The 27,440-nt window shown below is 38.1% G+C and overlaps 1 protein-coding gene across 1 annotated transcript; it reads left to right on the forward strand.

Moving 5' to 3' along the window:
* Positions 1–5,567: 5,567 nt before the first annotated feature.
* LOC136832010 (zinc finger MYM-type protein 1-like) lies at positions 5,568–9,969 on the forward strand. The gene is made up of 4 exons (XM_067092495.1): positions 5,568–5,797; positions 6,251–6,378; positions 6,924–8,734; positions 9,799–9,969. Exons 1-4 carry the CDS (start codon positions 5,568–5,570, stop codon positions 9,967–9,969), a joined length of 2,340 nt encoding a protein of 779 aa, XP_066948596.1.
* Positions 9,970–27,440: the final 17,471 nt, after the last annotated feature.

The raw sequence follows: 27,440 nt of genomic DNA on the forward strand, positions 1-27,440 counted from the left end.
ACAGAGAGCTTGTTTAAAATCTTATGGCTTGCAATAATTTCATAAATATGTGTACCAGGTAATCTATGTGATAATTGTGATGTGATAAGATGGACCATGATTGAAGGGAAGCAATTATTCTAATGAGTAACATTTTCTTTTAAAGGTAATGAGGTTCTAGCAGAACGTCGTGAAGCATGATCGCACTGAGGAGGTTATATGTCCACATGAAACAGTCTTCTTGCAATATGTTGGAGACAATATGGATCATAATCTTGCTACACTTGATGGAAAGAGCACACATCATGGACTTGGATCAACTGCAATAGCTAATGGACAGTTTTCACACAGGAAATTTGGAAGAACAGCAGTTCCAAGGGATAAAAAGAATTGGTCTGAAATACAGTTCAACCAAGGAATACCAATTAAACCATACCATCCACCTGATAAACTTGCACTTAAGCAAAATATCGTAACACCAATTAAGCCAGAGAAATTTAATCATAGTTTTGTCAATATAGCGTGGATATGTGCTCACATATTTAAGTGTCCAAGTTGGTCGGGCTACATGAGTGATGTTTCTACCAACCAGCCTTTATCTAAATCTGTTGCTACCATGCTGCCTATCATCAACTTACCTGCCACTGATATGGCAGCATTGTATTCACTTTTGTCATTTGTTAGTGAACAAAGTAGCAAATTAAATATTCCAACACCAGCAATAACATTTGATCAACCTTTGTATGTAAAGGCTTATGAGGTTGTTTTATCTACAAAGATGAACATATTTGTGCGTCTTTGTGGCTCCCATCAGTCGATGAGCTTCTTGGGCTCTGTTGGCTATCTAATGGAGGGAAGTGGTCTCAGAACGGCATTAGAAACTGTTTATGAACCATTAGCTGTTAGCCACATGATCTTAGGAAAGGTTTATGCTCGAGCTCTTTGTGGTCATATGCTGCCAGCAGCAGCTGTTTGGACATTACTTTTTGAAGAATTTTGGCATGATATGAATCCTGATGAGCAAGCACAATTGATCAACATCTTTGAGTCACCCAATCCCCTTTTGAGACAAACTGATGCTGTGTCATTGAAGGAAATTCAGTGGTTAGTGCAGAAGAAGAAGAACTAACATCAAAGTCACGCACATGTGCTTTGTGGTTCAATTACTTGATGTATGTTGAAATAATACAGCAGTACATAGAAGCAGAGAGAAAAAAAAACTGGTCGTCACACGTGTCATTAAATTAACAAATGATTAACCTGTTTGCTGCAACAGGGCATTACAACTATGCCAAAACCTGCTGCCTCTACATTCAATCTAATTCGAATTTAGAGAGAGACCACCCTGAGATTTTTGAACAATTTACTGCAGGAAATCACACTGTGAGGCATTCAGAAAAAAATTTAAAATTTAAAATAAAATAAAAAAAAAAAAAAAAAAGGTATTTGGACTGATTTGTCTATAGAACAAATTTTGATGAGATGTTTAAAAGGAAGAGGAGGAGTCATTGCTAGAGGTATGACAGAGAATGTATTAAATGTATGGACAAAAACTATGCATCGTTGTGCAGAAGTAAGAGAAGCCATAGAAGAGTTAACTTCAGCGAACAATTCTCTTGAAAAACACAAAGAAATGCTTCCAGGGCGCATTCAGCGTGACAGTGATGACTTTGTCAAAATTCTGACGTGGTTTCGGAGCACAACCCTTTCAATAGTGACGAAAAACTGGTATGCCTCGATTCAGGACTTATTGACGAAAGCAATAATGGAAGTTGTGATCGTGGTGAAGAAACTGGTGCTTCAATTCAGCAAAGTTTAGACGGCAAGTCATTTACTGACTGCACATTAAAAAAAAAAAAACAAATCTCAAACTTGCAAAGCCTTTATTCTTCAATATCAGTTGACAAAGAAGGTATATCCATATATCCATTGACTCTGTTTTTGCGTTTATTGGTTGCTGTAGAGAGAAAACCAGAAACAGAGATAGAAAGTTACATCTTTGTTTGCAGGAGGTGTTATGAGAGCTGCTAAGAATAAAGCTACACTGAAAAATCATCTTTTGCAACCAGTTGCACCAAGAGAAGTTTCTGGTGGTACAGTTGTGGCTGATGGAGGAGCTTTACTTTGGTGTTGTCATTGGAAGAGAAATGAGATGTTCAGCAGAATTTTTCAGACGTATGTTGTCAAATGTCAAAACCTAAGAATCAATGTTGTGGTATTTGATGGATATGCATCCTCAACTAAAGATGCTGCTCACAAATCGAGGTCAGCCAAAGTGTCCCAAGTTGTGCAGACCCATGACGATAGTCTTTGCCCGTGTGATCGAACAGAATTCTTAAGTAGCTATGTTAACAAGAAAAGTTTTATAGATTGTCTAGGTAAGGAATTAGAGGAAAATGGCTTCCATGTTGTTTATTGTCCAGGCGATGCAGACACTACCATCATCAAGACAGCTCTAAATGCTGTTGATAGGCCAGTTACAATTCTGGCTGATGGTACTGATATCCTCTGTCTTCTCCTTCATCATGTATACTTTCATAATGACTGTCAAGACATTTTCTTGAGGACCATGAGAACTCTTAAGGACACACAGGAGTGTATCTCTTATAGGATCAATGACATCACTGAAGCCTGTAATAAAGTACACATAAAATACATTTTATTTGCTCACACCTTTACTGGGTGTGACACTACTTCCATCATGTACAAATTTGGAAAAACATCGATTCTGTCCAAATTGAAAAATTCATGCAAGTTGCAGCAGATTGCAGACCAGTTCTACTTAGAAGATATGGATTGCCAAGATATTGGCAGTGCAGCTGTACGAGTTTTTGAGCTCTTGTACTCTCAAACATGTACCTTGCAGCAAATAAGGAGACAAAAGTATGATGCAGTGGTGGCTGCTGATAGATCTAAAATTGACCCTGCTTTGTTTCCTCCTTCTCCAAGAGCAGCATTCTATCATGGACTCAGGGTCTATCATCAAATTCAGGTTTGGAAGGCACTTCGTGATACTGATATTGAACCACTTACTTGGGACTGGCAAATGAGTAATAGTAAGTTTAAACCCATCATGACTGATATTGCTGCTGGTCCGGCAGAGTTATTGAAAATTATTCGCTGTGGTTGTAAAGGACATTGTGGAAACAGAAGTTCCTGTGGAAAAGTTGGTTTACAATGTACACCATCATGTAAAGATTGTCATGGAATCACGTGCTCCAGTGTACCAGAGTCTGAAGACTGAGATAATATGTGAAACTGAATCTCTACAGTAGAGCTTCATTTATCTGGTACAATCAAAAGTTAGAATATGGTGAATTACTTACATTTCCATTTTTTTAGATTTACTCCTACAGCTTTTTTTTTAGAACGTTTATACAATGTAACTCTAATGCTCTTTTGTGGTTTGATTATTTATAAACCATCAATGAAATACCGAGTATTTTAAAACAATTTGAATATGATAAAATTTCTTGGTTGAAACTACATTTTTGCTTTATTATAATAATTGTTCTGCATTTATTTTTGGGTCGTTTGCAATTAGCCTCAATTTCAATGAATACCATAAAGTTGTTTTGACAAACAGATAGAATTTTACAAGATACACCAATGAAAAGCACATGAAATTGTAATAAAGAACAACGATACTGTGAATATATAAAATTTTTTTTAGAAATTTGTGGGAGTCAAAGTGACCTTTCAGACCTTATTGACCTTGCTGTCATGTTCAATAATGTTTTTTCTTATATGAAACAAAAGAGCCCATCAAAAAACTACATTTTAGGGGGTCTTAACGTTGCATCTCCCATAGGTCCCAACTAATGATGGTTTTAATTTTAGTTACACGTAAATTTTGGAAAAAAAATTTTTGGTAAAAATGTAATTGTTTCCTTTAACAATGACTAATATTTGAATATGGATGGGTTAAAACAATGTAAATATATAATCTAAACCAAATTTAGGCCATATTTAACTTTTTTTTAACAAATTCCACCCCACAGAGAGCATGTAATTGTCTCCTCTCGAAATTTGTATTAATCACGATTTTATGACCTTTAGTGACCTTGATATTAAACTTATTTATATATATCCTGAAAGAGCTCACCAGGAGCTACATTGTGGTTGGTAAATTATTGTTCTAGCTTCAATAGTTCCCAAGTTATGATAATTTGAAGTTCATTAACACGTAATTTTGGAAACAGAAAGTTTTGCCGACGTACTTTATACTTTGCTTCATAACTTTTTTTGCCCAACAGATACAAAATGACAAGATGCACCATCGAAAAGCTCATAAAATTTTGATTTAGAAAACGTATATTGTCAATCTATCTAAATTTTTTCTAGGTTCAGCCCTAATTCTACTGGACTATTTCATTACTTCTTGACAATCAGTGAAGCAACACTCTACTTGGTGCAATTTCTATGTTAGCCCAAATCTGGGAATACAGTATCTTGTAAATATTAAAGTTCCTTAAATGGGTTTAAATATTCGGGTCTGATTTGAAAAGTTCCGTTATTTCAATAGACCAGAAATTCGTGAGATTAAAATACAGTTATACAATCGTTCCTTTTCTTGGGTCGGACTAATTATTGTATTATTATGTTACTGTCTGTATATTCATTCTGCCATGGAAGTTTTGCCGGTATTTGATCATTTTTCTTACATAAACCCAACACTTGGCCGTTGGCCTAAATTCTACAATCTAATCCAATCCTGTAGGATGGTTGAATGTACATTATGTCTGTTACCTAGAGAGCAATGTGATTGGCGCCAATGTTTCCCACGTGTCTGCAGCTCACTTGCAGTCACACCACTGTACTGGTAAGATGTGTCATAACACATAACACACTACATGGTGCAGTGAGTAGGATCCATAAAGGATAAGTACACCTACAGTACTCCCGTCAGAGTGGCACAAAGATCACCGGCTCTTCAACATGTAGTTGCTGAGGGTCAACAAGCACTGCAAGTCCTTAATGACTGTTTGGCTACAATGCCGAGTGGCTTGTGTCTACAGAGTGGCCCAAGGGCCCTGGCCCCACTGCTACTAAAGAAGTGTGCTTTGGAAATGTTGTCGGCGTCCTTCAGGACTTGGAAATGGTCCATGACACATTGGCTTAGGCTACATAAGCTTCAACCAGCAGATGCAGTTCAACACATTAGGCTTCATTGCACCCCAGAGTTGCAACATAAGCTGAATGCCAAGTATAGTGGTGTATGGTAGGCTAATCTGTCTCCAGAAGGGGCTTTGGATACTATAGGGGCCATGGTTCTGTGTGCATCGAACGAGGCTATGCACTGGGCTGATTCTTTTGTGTATATGCAAGGGCGTGAGGAGTCCATCAGTGAATATTTTGCAAAGTGCTCACAAAAAGCCATGGATTGTGGCTTCCAGTGTCCTGGGTGTCACAGCGATTTGTCTTAATATATGCTTATTAGAAAGCTTATGGTAGGTCTAAGGGATGAAATATTGAAATGAGACCTTTATAGGTTATGTGATTCCATTTGTAGTGTAGATACCTTTAGGGCAGTGTGTGCGACATATGAGGCAGCCCCACAAAGATGCATCTATGCCCTGGCATGACACATGGCCTCAAGAGCCACATGCGGCTGGTGTGGAGACAGACCCCAGCCCCTCGAGTGTGCAGTGGTGAAGAGTGGTGAGAGCACCTCGGTTCCCATTGATGCTCATATGTGTGGAAACTGTGGAGTGCAGCATGAGCCCAGAAAGGTGTTGTTCCCAGCAAGAGATAGTGTTTGTCATGGCTGTCAAAAAATCGGCCACTTGAAACGGGTTTGTAATAGCAAGAAGAGATGGTGAGTTATGCCCCTGCTTCGTCAGTAACACTGGGGCAGTCACCACCGGGGTACAACCCAGTATGCAACCTACTATACAAGTGGTAGTGTCATCAATGCATGGGTCTAGGCGCAAGGGTCACAACCCTGTGCAGGCTGTGGCAGACATGGGGGCCCAAATGTGTGTTGCAGGCCCCACCCTGCTGCTGACCCTCATTTCATGATGTTGCAGGGGCCTACGTGATGTTGCCAATGTTTGATTGAAATGAATGGGGACAACCATTCAAGAAGTATACTTCATCAAGTCTACAAGGCCTTTCTTCCTTTCATTGGCTGCTTGTAAGGACCTTGGCCTCATGTCCCAGTCCTTTCCCCACCACCTACTGTTGTCAGAGAGCCTCTTGCTGAAGTGTGAGGTCCCCACACCCATTGGGTAGTCTCTGCCTAAGCTCCCATCCGTGCCCTTCCCACCAGTGGAGGAGAACATCCCGAAATTGGAGCAGGGGCTCTTGCGCCATTTTTTGGCATCAACAATCAATACAGAGAGGGAGCACCTCCCTGTCATGGAGGGCAAGCTGCACCATATTCATCTACTGCCAGGGGCAACCCCCTATGCACGTAGGTGTACCGGCCAGGGGGGCAGGGGGGCAATTGCCCCTCCTGGGTCCGGGAATCGGCTAAATTTTGGGCAAATCGGTCGAGACATTCGGGCATTCGGGGAAGGAATTTTTATTTTATATAAAAAAATAATGAATAAAAAAATAAATATATAACAAAAATGAAAGTAAAAACAAACTTGTTGGACAAATGGTTGAGATATTTGGGCATTCGGGAAAGCTTTTATTTTTTTTAAATAAGCATAAGAATAAAAATAAATATAAACCTGTATTTGTAACCATATAATAAATAATTGCATGTGAATTACCATTACAATTGATAGTATATATAATATGTATGGTAGTTATAGAATATGTTAGAAGCTAATATTATGAACAAAATGTCGTTCAAGAGAGAGATGGGAGACAGGAGAGAGAGAGAGAGAGAGAGAGAGAGAGAGAGAGAGAGAGAGAGAGGACGCTCGGGTCTCACCATCAACTGTGTGTTTTCCCTGTGAAAAATTTCTCAGTGATCATTCCTTTGCATTCAGCAAAGCATGCTCAGAGCAACAGTCACAAATTAGCCATGTCAAAATGGATTGCACTGAAGAGAAACAAAAGACAAGAAATGTCAGTTTTGGTCCAACTTGGTAATGCTCACAGAGACATGGTCCAAAAGAACAGAACCTATCTCAGAGTGATTGTGGAGTCCATCCTTTTCACTGCACAACAAAACATTCCCCAAAGAGGGCATTCAGAAGATAGGTCCATCACTGGAGAGGATTCAGAGGTAAATCGAGGAAACTTGATAGAACTTTTGCATCTTCGATGTAGGGACATCCCATGGCTTGCCAAGAGATTAACTTCTCAGCTGGCAACACATCAGCAGTGGTTCTCACCAAACATCCAGAATGAGATTCTAAATATTGCATCTGACCTTGTTCTAAAGGACATATCTAAAGCTGTGGGAAAAACTGGGAAGTTTAGCCTCATAGTAGATGAAACAACAGATGTCAGCAACAAGGAGGAAGTGTCAGTGTGTTTGCGCTATATACTCAATGGTCAGCCAGCAGAAACCTTCACTGGCTTCCATGAAGTAGAGTCTATAAAGGGAAAGGCACTCTTCCAACTGGTACTGGATGTACTTCACAAAATGGAGCTGAGAATTGAGGATGTAGTTGACCAGTACTATGATGGGGCATCTAACATAAATGGCAAAGAGAAAGGTGCAGCTACAAGAGTGCAAGAGGTTGCACCCAAGGCCATCTATGTCCACTGTTATGGGCACTTACTCAACCTTGCACTACAGGATACATTGCAGGAAAATACTGTCATCAGGAATGCTCTTGGAGTTGTCCAGTCCATCCAAAACTTCTTTAATACACCTAAGCGAGAGAATGTTCTCCGTTCTGTACACATGCCAGATATTGACCCAACACCATACAGTCCATACATCAAATTGAAGTCTCTAAGTGAGACACGCTGGTCCTGTAGATGGGAGGCTGTGAAAGCTGTAGAGCAACAACCTGAGAGAATTCTACTTGCTCTAATAGAGTTGTCTTTGGAAAAAGTTGCCAAAACTTCTGCAGATGCAAAGGGCCTTGTCAAAGCTATGCTTGAGTTCCAGTTCATCCTTGGCTTGCACACTTTAAAAGTAATCTTTTCCAACACAAATGCCCTGGCTAGATACCTGCAGGGTCATGATGTTGACGTGATGACTGCAAAGATCACTTGTGATGCTACACTAGAAACCCTCAAAAAGTGCAGGGAGGAAGATATGTTTTCTCTCATTTGGGAAAAAGCCAGAAAAACTGCAACAAACAAGATTGAAATTGCACCAGACATTGAAGAGGTGGAAACTAAAAAGCGCCAAAAGAAACCATCCAAGAGGCTGCAAGCACTCTCAGGAGAAACTTCCGAAGAACTCATCTCCTTCACAGACCATCAAAGAGCCAGGATTGCTTACTATGATGCCTTAGACAGAGTTCTCACTGAAATGAGAGATAGATTTGCATGCAGGGATACACATATCCTGACATGCCTGGCAAAAATGATATTAGGGAATGCAGTAGAGGATGATTTCAAGGCAATGTCTGAATTCTACAATGTGGATCAAGACATCCCAATGGCTGAAACTGCCATTTTTCACAATCTGGAAGGCGTGGATTTGAATACTGCAAATACAGTGATAAGGTATCTTTACTCAAATGCTCTGTGTGAAACTTTGCCACACTTAAGTGAGATGGCAAAAAACCTGGCAACCTTACCCGCAACATCTTGTTCAGCAGAGAGGTCATTCTCATGCTTGAGAAGACTCAAGACTTACCTTAGATCTACCATGGATCAGGATAGGGTCTCAGCAGTAGGACTTCTCTGTACTGAAAGAGGTTATGCCAGCAGGATAGATATGAACACCATAATAGATGTGTTTGGCAAACGAAAGGGAAGGAACAAAATGTTCTTTTAATTTATCTCTAAATATGCTATAAAATATAGTGTAATAAAGATTTTCTTCTGTGTTTGTACAGGCTTGGAGTAATGATAATTTAATAGAAAAGTATTTAGTTACACATTTATGTAATTATACTTATAATTCTTTTTTTCTATCAAATGGTAATTTTAACTGCAACAGAGTTTTGTCAAATATGAAGTAATCTTCGGATGAGAATTATTCATGCTAACATTAATTTCTGTAGGTCTAAAATTTTAGAAATACGTTTCATTTGTTGTTGTACTAAAGTTTTTACAACTTATTAATTTTGTTGTATGAATTGATTTTAAAAGGAGACCAAATTCACGCATTTTTTTTTATCTGCATTTTGTTTTATTTTCTATGGTTATGTATTTGTAACTGAAATTTTTAATGCTTGAAATTAATTTTTATTATATTTGTGTTTGAGATGTTCCCTCATTGTAATTGTAGTTGTAATTTGATAATAGCACAAGTAATTATAACTGTAATTGTTATAATTCATGTAAAGCATATGTATTTGCTCCAAGCCTGATTTGTATATATTTTCACATAGTTGGTGATCTTGCTAGTCATGCCTTTTTTCGTGAAAAATAATGTAAAAATAAATATTGATAGGATGTTCCTTTCTTAAGTTGTGTAATATCTTAAAAGTTGCCTCGATGTTATATTATTTGAGTGAATTTCGGTTTGAAAGCATACATAAGAGGATGCATGTATGTATATAATCCGAATAAAGAACAGAATAATAGCTACGTAGTTTTGCTAAACTTCTTGAAATTCGTACCTGTTGTACATAATTTAACAGCTGTTGGTATTTGTTACACAAATATGGTGATTAAAAAAAGAAAGAAAGAAAGAAAAAACTTGTGATGTTTAAAATTCTGGCAAATTTGGTGCTGCCCTCCCAAATGAACTTCACCTTGTACGCCTATGCCTATGCATGCCACACCCAGTGTCAGCTGAAGCACTGGGAGTTAGAAGTGAAGAGGCAGTTGGACCAGGACGTCAAGAAGGGCATCACTGAGGAATTACTCACTGGTGAAGCAACAGAATTGTGTGCGAGGATGGTCATTGTGCCAAGAAGCCAAGTCAGCCCTCCTGCACTGTGGACTTCAATGCTTTAATGCCTCCTGCAGGAGAGAGACATATCACACCCCTGCTCCTTTCGACATGATCTCAGGGGTACCTTTAAATTCCTTCAAGACAGTGGAAGATGCGCATTGGGGCTTCCACTAGGTGGAGTTAGATGAAGAGAGCCACAGGCTCACAACCTTTATCACACCCTGGGGGCGTTATTGGTACTGATGAATGCCCATGGGACACTGTTCCACTTCAGATACTTACACCAAGAGGTTTGATGACACCATCAAGGACATCCCTCGAAAACACAAATGTGTGGATGATACTCTTCTCTACGACAACAGCGTCAAGGAGGCCTTCTGGCATACCTATAATTTCTTTGACACATGCAAAAAAGGGTGTAACCCTCAAGCCAGAGAAATTCAGCTTCTGCCAAAGAGAAGTGAACTTCCTCGGATTCCAGCTGGGTTGGGATTCCTATAGGCCCACAGAGGAAAGTCTAGCTGCCATACGGAGATTCCCTGCTGGACAACCCCTCTATCACTGACATCAGGTCATGGTTTGGCTTTGTCAACCAGTTGGCACCCTTGCTTGCCACTGCCCCACTGATGGAGTCCTTAAGAGACGTTCTGAAGAAGTCTGCAAGCAAGAGTGCCTACTGGGATAGCAACCTACAAGAGAGAGCCTGCCAAGCACAAGAGGCCATATGCAAGCTGGCCAAGGATGGTTTGGTATACTATGACAAGTCCTGACCTGCAGCAGCCCTAACAGATTGGAGTAGAGATGGGAGTGGGTTTGTCACTCTACAGCAGCACTATACTTGTGCCTCGACTGATGTCCTGTTTTGCTGCAAGGATGGGTGGCATATTGCCCTATGTGGGAGCTGCCACTTGTTGCAGGCTGAAGCTGGGTATGCTGCTTTTGAGGAAGAGGCCTTAGCTGTCACATGGCGGGCCAAGAAGGCCAGGCTACTGTTGTTGGGCTGCCCAAACTTACTGATCGTGACTGGATGATAGAGAGCTGAAGGATATACTGAACCCAAGACTTCCTTCTCAAGGAGTAGACCCTGCAGTACAGGTTCCAGGTAAGATACCTACCAGGGAAGAGGAATTGTGCCGCTGTCTTCTTATCATGCTTCCCTGCTCTCCGGTGCGAACCAGATGACAAGGACTCTGAACTTGAAGAGGATATGAATGCTGCCCTTGTAGCTGCTTCGGCCACCGCCCTTGAGCAAGAATGTCTCGTACTTGATGAGGAGAGAGTCAAAGCAGCAGCCTTTAAAGACACCGTGTATCAGCTGCTGGCAGCTAAAGTTACAGCAAATGACTGGTGCCTGCAGAAGGCACAGGAGGTGGCCTGCCTAAGTCAGTTCTACTTAGTTAGGGACAGGTTATCTATGGTAGAGGACCTGATAGTCTACACTTACGACCAAGGATGCCCACATCTGCTCTTTCCAGAGCAACTTCGCCATCAAGTCATTACAGGCCTTCACGCAGGCCATCACGGGGCAGACACTATGTTCCGCAGGGCTAGGCAATTAGTTTACTGGCCAGGCATTGAAGGTGACCTACAGAGCCACAGGAATGGGTGTGCCTCTTGTGATATACATTCTTCATCACAACCTGCTGAACCACTGGTACTCACACCACCCCCAGAATACCTACTCCAGTTGACGGCGGTGGACATGCTACAGTTGGAGGGTCATATGTACATGGCCTATGAAGACAGGCTCACTGAGTAGCTAGAAGTGGCACATTTCCCACATGGCATGACATCATCAAGAATTATATCAGTTCTGAGGATGTACTTCACAAGATGGAGAGCACCAGAGCTAATCTTGACAGATGGGGGTACAAGCCTCATTAGTGAAGAGACCACATCATTCTTCAGAAAATGAGGGTTAAGGTACGCCTATCGTCAGCCCATTACCCCCAGTCTAATGGAAGGGCTGAAGCAGCAGTCAAGACTGCCCAGAGGATCATCAGGTCTAACATAGGCAAAGGAGGCAGCCTCGATTGCAACAAGTCATCCCTGGCTACTCTTCAGTGTCTCAACACCCGTCCTAAGGGGTTCGACAAGTCCCCAGTAATATCTCACTAAGCTGGATGGAAGCAGTCGGGTGTCACTCAGAAATAGGAAGCATCTGAAAGTGTTAAAAATGCCACCCCCTACGTCCTCAGCCATTCCCCAACGTCCGGAACCCATTCACCCCTTGTCCAAAAAGGTGCACAGTGCAACCCTCATGGATGGGCGAGTATCTTATGGGGGATATTTGCTTTTTTTTTTTTTTTGCTTTGTTTTCAGTAAGCCAAAATGGCTAGAGACTCAATTGTGCAAACATTGTTGTGCATATACATATTGTTGCTATGCATGTCCTGGTATGTAATGATACATACACATTAACCATTACTTTTTGTCCTATTGTTTTTTTCTTATTGTTTTCTTTGTATATATATATATATACATATATATATATATATATATATATATATATATATATATATATATATATATATATATATATATATATATATTTGGTTATTGCCATCCCTGTACTTATTTCCATTTAATATTATGCCATTCTGCCATGCCATAATCTTAGGTAAGTCGTGTAATAAAACACTGGAGCGTTTCATGGGTTTCCTTGGCCTACCTACGAATCCTAAATCCTTCAGTAAAATTGCCACCAACAAGAAATCTGTTTGATCTTGATTCCTTATCCTGAAGGTTATAAATATATGTTCTTACTCATTCTGAACCTTCTCGGTTAGCCACTGGGAACAGAAATTATGTACTGGTCTTTATCATAAAAATCTATTCATCTTCTCAAATTTATTCATCAGCACCCACAGCGCATCCTTATCAGAGAGTTTAAAGTCCCAAAATAGGCATGTCAGCAAGGTTTACGCACACACACACACACATATATATATATATATATATATATATATATATATATATATATATATATATATATATATATATATATATATATATATGTATATATATGCATGATATACACATAGATATATGCATGTATGTATGGTGAATACTGCAGGGCAGTATTTTATGCGAAGAAGCTCGCTCCCGCAAACAAAACCAAAAAATTTACGTTTCCCATAGGAGTTGACAATCCCACATCTTATGAGATGTTGTCCTTTTTTAAGGTTAAAATTTACTGCTTAAAGATCTTCAGCATCATTTAACTGTCCAATGCAAATCAGACTCTTGAGCACACATTAAACAACGTTTTCCAGAACCGGATTATAGTCAAGCTTCATGTCTGCGAATGACAACCATTATATATTCATAAACGCATTGAGCTTTCCCATAAAAGTGATAGAACAGCTTCTCTCTCTCTCTCTCTCTGATTAAATTCAGTTAAATTCTTTTTCTAGGTGCTGAATATTATGCATAGCTTAGAAAAGTTTTCATTCCGGGCCATTCGCGAACGGTCTTTGACTAAGATTTTAAACATTTCCAAGGATGATGCAGCTTGAAAAGACCGATAAATCTTTCGAACTGCTTCCAACTCGTGTCAGAAAAAAATCCCTCTGATGCCATCACTGTGGGGAGAACCGACCAAAGGGGTTGGTTTTCTCTTCAGGAATATTTTCTCCCCACTTACACACATCACTCAAAATAAATCTTCTAGCTTCTTGCAAAACGCAACTCACTTGTCTTTCATCTGGTGGCGCGTTTAAACGAGAAGTGAAAGGAATATTATGACATGGTCCTTTGATGATTTTAAAACACTTGTCCCGTGCAGGATAGCACGAACTCTTCAAAGCGTTTCTTTTTCGGTAAGGAAGAGACGAAGTGGCGCAAAGAAATATCACCGTCAAATATATTCCTTAGATGAATACAGCCCCATTTATTTCATCGTTACATTTTCTAAAAGTTTCGTGTATATAAGCATATATGTTCTCCTTACTCATTTAAAACGTTCGTTGGAAATTTATTAGCCATTCGTTACGTGTGGTTAATAAAATTCCTGAATATTCTGTGCTAGAATTTACAGTCCACAGTTTCATTTAAAGTAAAAGCAAGGAAATACTTGAGAAATTAGCTAAATTAATTTTAATTTCTGAACGAAAGGCTTGACTGCGTGAATGGATTGAATTTCTTTCACGAAGTTAATCAGTTCCTATAAAAAGTATTTTGTACGAAATAATATTGGAATTAAAATGAAATCTCGAATGAGGAAGAAAGCGGAATTTTTTGCCGTGATGAAGCCTTAAACTGTATATACGTTTTGCTAAAACATGCATATAATTAAGACTTACAACATCTAACGGCCATACACAAAAAATTAGCATTGGTAATAAATTTTTTTTTAATTAGCATGAATTTCTCTAACGACCCACAGATTACGAAAGAAACGGGAATATTATCTTTGAACGTGGGATGTTAATCACATTCTCTTGTTTCTGAATTTCTTCTTGCCCCGATTCGTTACAAGATTAGTAATGCTGACAAACAAATTTAGACGCTCCAGCGAAAATGCGATTTTTTTTCTGGCCAAAAATAATGAAAACGTGATTTTTATGGCCAAAAATAGTGAAAAATATTTGTTATTGCCAAAATTAGGGAAAATTTTTTTTCTGGCCATAAAAAGTTTTTAGTTTCACAAAAAATAATTCCAGACGCGTATTTAAGAGACAAATCTGATATTTTTATAAATAAAAACGAGCCGATATTAAAAGTATAAGAAATTAAACGACACATCGATTATTGGGTCATACATAATTCATAACCTGACCATTGTAATGGAAACTTGAAAAACACTTTAATAAATGAAGGGCAACATCGACCATCACATGAACGCATAGAACGAGTTTGCTTGTTCTGTAACAAGCACCGTGAATAGCCTCCGAGTTATAGAGAAAGGAAAGCTAGAAATAATAAAATAAACTAATTCTAGATTTTCAAAGCCAGCATGATGAAAAATATTGATAAAATTGCTTTTTAATATTAGCTACTGTAGTGAATCTCAGCTTTATGTTTTCAAAACATTTCTTATATAAATTAGAGGGTACTGGTGACAGGATTAGCCACCGCCATACCAGGGTTTGTTTACAGAATTTTCAGTTAATAATGAACTTAAAATACAAAATACACAATTTAAATTATTCAACAATTTGATCAACTGTTACAGGTAAATCGAATCCGTTACCTCATTTTTCCAAGATATTCTGATTTTCATGATGAATCTTTTCTTCTTCATCCCCTCCACTATTCTTAAGCTAGTCAGGTGCTTTGACTATTTCTGTTGAAGGCATTTACTTTGGTAAACCCTTTTCTCGAAATCCTCCTTCACTTTATCACGCCATCTAATACTTAGCCTTCCTCTCAACCCCGTAACCCCAGTAGGTTCTTCCCATGCCCTCTTCCCACCTTCTCCCTCGCTGATCCTTACAATGTGGCCAGACCATCTCTGTCTCCACTTTCTTCTCATATCAAAAGCCATTACCAATCCGGCACTTCATATCTCATCATTTACCAGCCTTTCATGCAGTGAGACCCCCAAAACCTACCTCAGAATACTCATTTCTGTTAGCTTCCGCATCTGTTTCTTATTTCTTTCTTAATGCATATGAAAAGTATTTTACAAATTACGATACACAGTAGATTTTTATTAATAAGTGTAGCTAAAGGCACTGTGGAGAACCTTGAGAGGATGCTCAGCTGATATCTGGCATGCATCCTGATTAGTGGAACTGTATGTGTCAGATGCGTCAGATATTCTTGAGACGAGAACATCCCTGCCTAGAGAGAAGACATTGTGAGTTCGTTCCCCGGAAATGCCCAGGTTCCGGTTAATTCGTTCGTATGTTTTTTTTTTTGGGCAGAGCCCCAGGATATGAAGGGATTAGGTATAAAACAAATTGTCATTCGAAGATCAACACTGAATATTAATAGAAGTCTTCGGTGAGGACTCTGTGGTTCGAGACCTGTCGACTAAGAATTGTGAACATTGCTGTTTGGAGGTAGGAAACATTTTAGATTTCCCAAACTGTAGATTATTCCTTTCATTTAACATATATCTCACTTATGTCAAGCATTTTCTACATCGTGTGTACTTTATAAGTAACATGGGAGTAATTCCCATATCTTTATTTTTATGCATTTGCTTAACAAGGGTTTTATTTGACTTCTTCAGATGTTTCGCTGAGGAAGAGGTTAAGATGTACTCATTGAGAATGTACTGGACTTTGACTTATGTTGACCTATTGTGGGGAACTCTTAGAGAGAATAATTAGTTTAATATGATAGACTGTAATGTTTGATCATTTGGTGAACCTTAGTATTCCACTTCATTTCATCTCTTGTTTCTTGCAATCCAGTTATGTTAGAATATTGTCAAATAAATTATTTTGGGTAACAAGAAATAAAAATAAATAAATCAATAAATAAAAAGTTACCAGTACCCTTTTTGATGTGGTCACTATCAGGCTACCAACAGATGGGACTTCTCGACTTTTTTAGGGAAAGGTAAGCAATGAGAATGACTCTCGGTTGCGTAACATATAAATCCTGACTATCTGATTATGGCATGAAAGATTTTAATTTTAATTTATTTACTTTCTTGTACCATACCCACACTACACACTCCCTCTTCCCAACTTCACTCAAACTGCTTTTATCCAGCTTTCAGTCTCAGCTTCACACCTTCCCTCCCGACTTGGAGAAAATCCTAAGTACCTGAAATTCTCTACCTGTTTTAGTTCTAGGCCTCTTCCAGCTTGAATAATTACCTATCCCCTCCCTGCATGCTGGGCACTATAACCCCAGTTTTACCCACATTTACCTCATACCACCCCATTCAGATGATTCCAGCAATTTTCTTAACCTTATATGCTATTCCTCTTCAATCTCTGCTGTAATAATCAAATCACCTGTGAATAACAGTTCCTATAGACTTTCATTCGTAATGCATTCACTCAATAAATGCAACCAATACAATGGGCTAAGACCTGATCTTTGATGCAAAGCAACTCTAACTTTGAACATTTCTATTTTCGCTCAGGCTGTTATAAGTTGTATTTGTCCCTTTATACGTAATTTAAATCAGCCTAACTAACTTCTCTATCATTTTCCTCTACTTCCCTTGGTCTATAAATGCACAGTAGAATTTCCAGTTACCTTCCAGCCTCTTTTCTTTTAACTGTCTTATTATAAAGACATCGTCAAGTGTACTTCTCCCTCTGTTGGGGCCATAGTGCTGTTTACTAGTCTTCATAGTAGCTTGTAATCTCTCATCAATTGTTCTTCCTAAAACCTCCAACATTGTTCTGTTAGTTTAATTCCTCTATAATTACCAATCTCCAAAACATATCCCTTCAGTTTAGACACATTTACCATGGAGCCTACATTCCATGATCTCGCTTTAATCTTCTACCAAAAATGATTCAATAGGCACTTGTGAAAAACTACAAGTAGACAATTCAGCATCTCCTTCGTGATGTTGATAAAAGGGGTAATATTGTAACAGACTCTTTCATCAGCATGTCTTCTTTGGTTCTGTCCAGAGGAACATTCACAACGAGGGACTTGATGTTGAGGGGAAATTGCAATGCCATAGGAGCTGTCACTATGGATGAGTTTGAGGGATTATGCTGAGTATACAGTACTTTAGTTGAAGGGAATGGGCAGCGTGAGGATGTTCGCTTCTTTGCAAGATGACTGAGAGCGGGGATCTAGCAAATTATAGGACCGAGTGGTTCCCCTGCATCATGGGTTTTCACTATTGTGAGAAGCACAACCTGTCTCACTATAGACCATACTCTAAATTCCAAGGAGGAGAAATATAATATGTTCTCATATAAATAAAAATAAACAATGATCTAAATAAGTTGAGCTACAGAGAAATTACGTGTTTCATTATAATGGAGTAACACTGGCTAATATCACCCGTTCATTCAAACAATCCACGTCCTTATAGGACCCATTATCTGTTCACTGCAAACAATCCAAGTCCACCTGGGACTTTCCATCCATTCACTCGAGCAATCCACATCCTTGCAAGACCCCTTATAGGTTCATTGTGAACAATCCAAGTTCATCATGGGACTTCTCATCCATTCACTCGAACAATCCACCTCAGGACCCCTTATCCACTCATTTCAGACCATCTGAAGTCCTTGCATGACTTCTCAAATCTCAGTTCATTTCAAACAACCCAAAGTCCTTACGTGAATTCCCAGATCTGTTCATTCAAACCAACCTTGAGTCTTTTAGACAACCTAAATCTGTTCATCACGAACAACCTTAAATCATCCCCTTTAACATAATCCTAAGTTCCACGGAACAGACAACGTTAATCAATCCAAATGTACTTAGGTCACTCAGGTCAAAATCAGACTGAGTGCCAGTGCCACCTCGCCCAACGGGCGGTGTAGCACCACCACTGGCCCCTACCCAACGTCCTAAGACCTTATTGTTATTCCCAAGGGCCATGCCTGTCCCAGTACCATCTCAAGATGACCAGGGCAGCCAGATCACAGCAAAATGAAGAGTTCAAGTTCTACATGGATGCTGGGAAGGAATTGGAACTGACAGGCCAAGAATTGAGGAAGTGGGTCCAAGGTAGGCTAAACGCTGCCAAGGAAGAAAGGAAGAAGGAGAGATTAACTCAGGAGAAATGGGAAGAGACAGAGAGAGCAGAGAAGGAGAAAGAAAGATTAGCTTAGGAGAAATGGGACGAAGCAGCAAGGCAGGAGAGAGAGAAAAAAAAGGCAAGAGAAGGAGAAAGAAAGAGCAGAGAAGGAGAAAGAAAGAGCAGAGAAGGAGACAGAAAAATTAGCTCAGGAGAAACAGGAAGAGGCAGAAAGGCAAGAGAAGGAGGAAGGCAGACAAGAGAAGGAGAAAGAAAGAATAACTCAGGAAAAATGGGAAGAGGCAGAAAGGCATGAGAGGGAGAAGGGAAGGCAACATCAGTTTACCCTAGCAGCCCAAACAGGGCGTAACCCAACAACTACCTTCCTGCATTCGACCCTCAGCAGTATCAGCTCCCTATTTCCCTACCACTGACTTCCACGCTTGCCTAAATTTTAAATTCATTCAACCATCCGTAAAATCTAATTTGTATAAGATGATATATACTTTCCTTCACAGGTGAAAGACCATCTCCCACAAACTTCCCTTATCTAGTTAATCACAATTACTTTTTACATTTATTAAAACAATTTTAAATAGATTTAAGTTGCCTTAATTAGACAGAAACCTATCACTGTCACTCTGTTGTTGTTTGCATTCGACATGTCAATCGAGACATCGCCTGATCGACTTCTGCTGCTTCGTGATTTGGCGTAAACAACCATTCTTTGATGGCTCTTTATTCAGTCATTATTATATAAACATATACATAAATATGCAAATGACCGAGAATATAGGTCAATGAATCATATATTATAAGAAAATATATCTGACCACAAAAAAACCCCTAAAAAGAGCGTGGAAATTTTTTCCACACTTTGTGTGGCCGACAGTAAAATGGAGACCCCACTTCTGCACCTAATCATCTTGTGCATTAAAACTTCCACACTGGAGGCCAGATTTCCATGTTTGGGCAACACTGGATGAAGCTGAACCCAAAGCCTGGCTCGACCACATTGGGAAGGTCCTGGTGACCTATAGTCCCTCTCCTGACAAAGTGGCCCTGATCCAGGGAAGCACCTTGAGGGAAAGGGTGCCACTGCATTCAATGCTCTACCTCCCTGAGGGTCAAGGAAACCTCACCCTCATCTGCCAAGCTATTGTAAAAGCCTTTGAGGTTACTCCTGACCATTGGAGGAAGCAGTGGAGAAACATGCCAAAAGAAGCGGGCCAAACCCGGTCTGAGTCGATCTTCAAAAAGACCCAGCTCGAGGACTTTCTATTCTGTACCCCACCAGCTCTGAATACCCATTTATGCAATAAGGCTCCTAGAACGATGACGGAATGCTGTCATTGGGCTGACAGCTGGGCCACCCACCATCTTCATCTTAGTTCCCATGAACGAAAGTTATACCACTCATCAAATGCCTGAACCAACTCTCAACAACCTCTCAAGAATGGACACCCCAAAAAAACCAGTGTGTGGACACTGTAAAAGAACAGGGCACCTCACTGAACAGTGCCACTTGAAGGCTAAGAATCAGTCAGAAAGTCCCTCTATGTCCCCAAATGGAACAACGCCCCAACGAGCCATGTCTGGCTCTTGGATGAAAAGCAAAGGGCCTGCTCCCTCCACTGGGACAATGCCAAGAAAAGACTACAGTAAGTACTATAGCACCGCCTGTGAGGAAATGCTCTAATAGAACAGCTGCACCCACCATTGCTTTATTCTTTCATCATTCACTCTCTCACCATGAATCCACACCAAATTACTGAGCTTGATGGTAACCAACGGCCAGGAAATAGTTGTAAAATTTTTTTTATGTCTTGGCTCTTGAGCAACCACAACTTGCCTCCTTAGTCTCTCTCAAATATATTGACTCTGTCATAAGACAGCGTGGTTTCACTCTTTGCCAGTCTCAATAATTGCCAGTCTTTATATATATATACATATATCTATATATATAATATATATATATATATATATATATATATATATATATATATATATATATATATATATATATATATATATATATATATATATATATATATATATATATATATATATATATATATATATATATATATATCACATTACCACAGGTGAAAAATAAGAAACGGGTTGTAAGTCCTGAGTGGTTTCGACTTTATTTCCAAGCCATTGATGAAGGACTGATACAGAGTATGAGAAGTCACAAATATATACTGTACACTACAAGAACAGTACTGACGAACATACACAACCGTTAGAGACTACATATCCCCACTCAGGCCGGTGTCGAGGTAGGAGTGGCCTTCAAAACTCATTTGGCTAAAAATCACAATATACTTTAGGGGACAATGCTGATAAACAAACCATACGCGACCTCAGATCCACACCTGACAGGTGTCATGGAGGTGGAGTTTGGAAACTCATTAGCACTACTGCCCCTGTACTGTGTTTACAAATATGATAATCCTATTTTCACACATCTCTACTGCCTACATAAAAATTTAACCAATTTACAAATTTTTTTTTTATATTAAAGGATCAAGTTTATACATCCCTTGACTGATATTCATTATGGTTGTAACTTTCTTTTATAAAGCTAGCTTCAATGATATTCCTTTCCAGTGCATTATTAGAATATACAATCCTTTTGCCCCTTCCCAGTTGATAGCATGATTGTTCTCACTAACATGTACAAATAAACCACTGTTCCCTGTGCATATCTCACACATTTCTTATGTTGTTCAATTCTTTTTTCCAGTGCTTTCCCGGTTTGGCCAATATAAAAGTTGTCACAAGACTTACACAGCATTTTATATACACACCCTTTAGTATTGTCAGGGGAGTTCTTGATAAGTATATTTTTCATTGTTTTATTGTTCTTAAATGCGACATTAACACCAAAATTCTTAAGAAGATGAGGGATATCTTTCATATTATTATTATACGGCAGAACAAGCAAATTTTTTGTGTTGTAAGGTTCTTTTTGGTTTTGATACATGGTCTTTTTTGCCGCTTCAAATGCGCTGTTTAATACACTATCAGGATATTTCAATTTCTTGCCTGCATTCCTAATCTTATCTATTTCATCATCAATATATTCAGGGCTACATACCCGTAATGCTCTTAAAAACATAGATGAAAACACTGACTTTTTAACCTTTATTGCTTTGTCCAGAATAGAAACGCACATAGGAAGAAATATTAGTGGGTTTTCTATACATACTATATTTAAACCCATTACTATTTCTTCGTATGAGGACATCCAAAAAAGGTAAGCACCCATCACTTTCCATTTCCATAGTGAATTTAATTGATGGTACTAATTGATTTAACTTGGCAAAAAGTTATTTACATCTTGGTTCCTGGCCATACACAAATTAAGTCGTCAACATACCTAAACCATATTACATTACGTGGGATTATGTTGTTTAATATTTTCTTTTCAAAAAATTCCATACATAAGTTACTTAACACTGGGGACAGAGGGTTTCCCATTGCCATACCAAAATTTTGTGAGTAAAATTTACCATTATATTCAAATTTACAATCTTTCACACATAATTTAATCAGTTCAGTTAAAGAACTTTTAGAAAATGGGATATCCGGCTGTGTGTTCTCTAACAATTCAGATAAAAACACCACCAGATCATTAATTGGCACCTTCGTGAATAGTGATACTACATCAAAACTTACAAACCTGGATTCACTATTAATCTGTACACTAGTTTATTTATCAGGTCATTATTCGTGATATTAGCATTTGAGATGGTACCTACTAATGGGTTGAGAATATCCACTAAGTACTTCGCTAGCTTGTATGATGCGGAACCAACTGAACTGATAATTGGCCTGGCAGGAAAGTTTGTTTTGAGTTTTTATTGTACCATACATGTCTGGTAGCGATGGAAAGGTCACACACAACTTCTTTATAAGGCTTTCGTTACCTTTTAACAGGTTTTTCACTTTCTTATTGAAACCACTGTTCACATGGTCTAACGGGTTCTTATTTCAATTCTTTATATGTGCTATCATCACCCAAAAGATTTTCCATTTTTTCTATATATTCACTTTTATTTAAAATTACAAGAGCGCCTGATTTATCTGTTTTTGTCATGTGTATATCTTTATCTTTTTTTCAGTTCATCGATAGCAGCCATAAATCTTTTGGGGACGTTTGTGGTGTCTGATTTTTTCATACTTCCAAAAATCACTCCCTTAACTATGTTCACTTCTTCATTCGTTAAATCACTATATTTTTCCAAATTGCACAGTCCTTTAGTTATTTCCACACTGTTCCTTCCGCCAGGAGATAAAGCAAAGTTTAAACCGTAGCCTAAGGCACTAGTTACATTTCTATCCAGATGTTTGTTTGATAAGTTGACGACACATTCATGATTGGCGTTGTTGATCCAAGGGCTTCTTTCAATCAACAGTTTCATTTTATTATCGTGTTTACGTTTCAGTTTCCGATACACTTGATTCCTCATCTTCACATGGCAATATTCACGTAGGGAATCTCTCCAATCTGGTGGTATTGAGGCTTCAAAATGTCGTTTTTCTCGTGAGTTCTTCAAAATTCTTTTGGTTTCAATGTTTTGATGTTGATATGTTTTTCCAATGTGGCTCGTTGTATTTCTCCGAAGGGTTGGTCTTCTAATTTCAGCAAGGAATTAGTTATCATTGATCTTGGTATCACTTGTTCATCCCGACATTCACGTAGAAACCGCAGGTGTTCCTTGTTGGAATGAGCTTGAGTGAGGGCGTCGGCAAATTCTCTGACGGCATATTCCAAGATGGGGAAAAGAACACAGAAAGATCGGAAGGAGCGCGTGGTATCCATTGATGATTATTATCACTTTTGTACGTGATTCATTTATCACACATTACCACAGGTGAAAAATATGGGGTGTAGGTCTGACTGGTTTCGACTTTATTTCCAAGCCACTGACGAAGGAGCTTGGAAATAAAGTCGAAACCAGTCAGAACCTACACAATATTTCTTATTTTTAACCTGTGGTAGTGTGTGATAAATGAATCATACAAAAGTGATAATAATCATATATATATATATATATATATATTTATATATATATATATATATATATATATATATATATATATATGTATATATATATATATATACAAACACACATATATATATATGTATATGCATATATATATATATATATATATATATATATATATATATATATATATACATACACATATATATGTATATATATATATATATATATATATATATATATATATATATATATATATATATATACACATATATATGTATATATAAATAAATATATATATATACACATATATATGTATATATAAATAAATATATATATATATATATATATATATATATATATATATATATATATATATATATATATATATATATATATATATATATATATATATATATATACTTACAGATTGGTTCTCGTTGGAGGGAGGTACAGGAGTTTCCTATTAGTTAATGCCTTAAGGGACCCACAGAGAATACCAACCTGTAACAAAATGAGGGGGAAAATGGATAACTTACCTTGATGTCACCATTAATTAATCAGGGACTGAAAGGTCGCCATGGGAAAATGAGTCACTGGTTACGTTACAGTGAATTATTTACAGATGAAGCAATCAGAAAATGAATCAGCAGGCAAGCAAATAAAAGATGAAAACTACGAGGACGTGAATAGCACGCCCCTAATTAGGAAGCGTATTAAGGCTTGAATCAATTGCGGTTGACTGGCTCTTGCGCAAAATTGGCAGACGGAAAAGCCGTGGGATCTGCTAACTCGACTTCCTTGTTATCAGAAAATGGCAGTACTCTTCAGATGATTTGAGTTGACAAGGCTGGGTCGACTGGGCAGAATAGTAGCGAGGACCCTGGAAGAGAATCCAGGATTAGCATTCAACACAAAGGAGATTCTCTCACACTAAACTAAAAAATGCGCCATGGAGGAGTTGATTAATTAAATTTAATTAGCCCATGGTAACACTATGGAGGGAGTAATCATGGGGCGAATTATGGGCTGCTTTGCTGGTAGAATGGCTTAACAAAAGGGGTTTGGTTAGGGGAATGACAAGTGAAAATTTGGAAAATAACAAGGGAGAAATTCACGGAGAGAAACAGAACTGGTTAGAGGACTAATTGCTTCTGACGTACCTCAGGCCCGTGGATGTCTGCACGCTCAACATGCAGGGCTTGCTATCTGATGCTTTTAGCCTCCCCAGGAGAAAGAGGGATGGAGACGCACGACTTCACACGTCGCTGGCTAGGTTGCAAGTGCCAGCGTTGTTTTCCAGAGGTGAGACGCTTCCCGGGTTGTTTGCTTCCGAGAGGCGGGGTCAGTCATCTGCAAATAGTCACACAGCCAGCAAAAAGGGTGTAGGAAAATAGGTCTTATGATTAGGGACTTAAGGGTTAAGCTCCTAGTCTACCTCACAGCCTGTTTTCGTCCCTTGACGCTAACGGACTAACTGCAGCTACAAATCACGTCATGAGGGACAAAGGGGGCAAACTAAGGTGTGTCACTGTGCTACCCCAGGTCAGGTGACGTGGTGGGGGGGGGGAGATGTTTCTCAGGCCTACGTGAGTTCAAATTCTGGCAAACATCTTCCTTCCCGCCAGTAGAGCTAGCCTTGGAGTTAACTGAGAAGCGCTTTTGTTCAGAAATTTCGACTCCTTATCCGGCGGACTAAGAGGGATGAATGACAATATGTGAGTATGTATATATATATATATATATATATATATATATATATATATATATATATATATATATATATATATATATATAAATATAAAATCTCAGTAATACACGATTACATGATTTGCATATGAATATGCACCACTGGGAAAACGAAATAGTGGATTTAATTCCTGACTCGTTTCATCTTTATATCTAAGTAATTTTAGTAACATACAGCATATGCTAGAAGGACAGTACAAACGACCATGCAAGCCGCCGGAAGCCAAATATGCACACCTGAGCTCAAATACTTTAAATATAAATATGTTTATTGATGGAGGTGATCTGTCACCTTTCTCCCTGTCATTTCTATTTGTTCTTTAATTTATACATATTAACATTTCTTTCCAAATTAATGGCTCGAGTTAACACAGACCTCGATGATGTTCATATTTTTACAAAAATCTTTCTTTCATACAACTAGAGCCTTTAATGTTTCTTACCAGGACATTTTTAGCCGCCTTTAAAAGCATGGAAGTGCAAACTGATTTCTTGACTTTATTCTTTAACTACAGTAGAATAACGAATCACATATATATGTAGAAATTTTGTAGGTTCATGATTATTATATATATATATATATATATATATATATATATATATATATATATATATATATATATATATATATATATATATATATATATATATATGTAATTCTAATAGCCACAATGCCCTCTTAACTTTTCGAATTCTTTGCGCGTTTTTGGATATGCTTGTAACTACGAAGCCGAAGGTATCCAAACGGAAGAAATTGAAGAGTCTGTGAACGCAGGTCGTGGGAAGCGAACCCGAATTCCATATTTACAGGGAGGCCACGTTGCCGACCTGACCACGAGAAGGACCTCCTGTGAATATGGAATTCGGGTTCGCTTCCCACGACCGGCGTTCACAGGCTCTTCAATTTCTTCCGTTTGGATACCTTCGGCTTCGTAGTTACAAGCATATCCAAAAAAGCGCGAAGAATTCGAGAAGTTAAGAGGGCATTGTGGCTATTAGAATTACATATGTGTCTGGTAAAAGTGACCAGTAGATTCTACATATATATATATATATATATATATATATATATATATATATATATATATATATAGATAGATAGATAGATATATAGATATAGAATCTACTGTTCACTTTTTACCAGGGCATTGTGGCTATTAAAATACACACGCACATATACATATATATGTGTGTGTATATATATATATATATATATATATATATATATATATATATATACACACATATTATATGTGTATATATATATATATACTGTATATATATATATATATATATATATATATATATATATATATATATATATATATATATATATATATATATATATATACATTTATATGTGTATATATATATATATAATATATATATATATATATATATATATATATATATATATATATATATATATATATATATATAGTATGTATGTAATGAATGATCATTTATTGAATTCGCTCATGATTATTGACAGCGTGAAAACGCGTAAGGTTATTCAAAGAAATGACCTTACAGATTGGGATTCACACCAATGACGTAATCCTCGTTGAGATACGCTTTCAGAGTTAGAGCAAGATTATGGAAGAGAATTCGGTAATGAAAGCAAATGTTAAAAGAAGGCAGGGGTGTGAAGATGGAAGGACACGGACAAAACATAAAGAGATCGACGGGTGTGGGCCAGCAATACGGCAAAGGAAAGCTGAAATGAGGAAAGAAAAGAACACCTTCAAGTAAGCTCCCCGAAATGGGAAATGGTGCAGTAGGTATATCGTCAACAGCAGCCGAAGTTGATCTGTAAGTTAAAGGAAAAAAAAAAATTAACGTTAGTTTAGGGAAGGTAGGATTAAAACAGTAAGTGCCAAACACTTAGAGAGATCAAGAACAATGAAAAATGGTTGTATTGAGTCACACAGAGAAAATAGGTAAACATCGTTAAGATAAGATGACTCCTATTGTCAAGAAAGCACTTAATTTTGTAGCAGTAACAGAAGTTGGAACGATAAGATGTCAGTTTCGGGGATAAGCCTCGAATCAGACGTCGTATTCAAGGGGAAGGGTATGTGCTGAAAGCAATAATTATATTGGAAGCATAGTTATACACCCTAACCACTTTACTGGAAATCGCCAAACA

This window comes from Macrobrachium rosenbergii, chromosome 49, assembly GCF_040412425.1.
Source record: "Macrobrachium rosenbergii isolate ZJJX-2024 chromosome 49, ASM4041242v1, whole genome shotgun sequence".
Classification (NCBI taxonomy): domain Eukaryota; kingdom Metazoa; phylum Arthropoda; class Malacostraca; order Decapoda; family Palaemonidae; genus Macrobrachium; species Macrobrachium rosenbergii.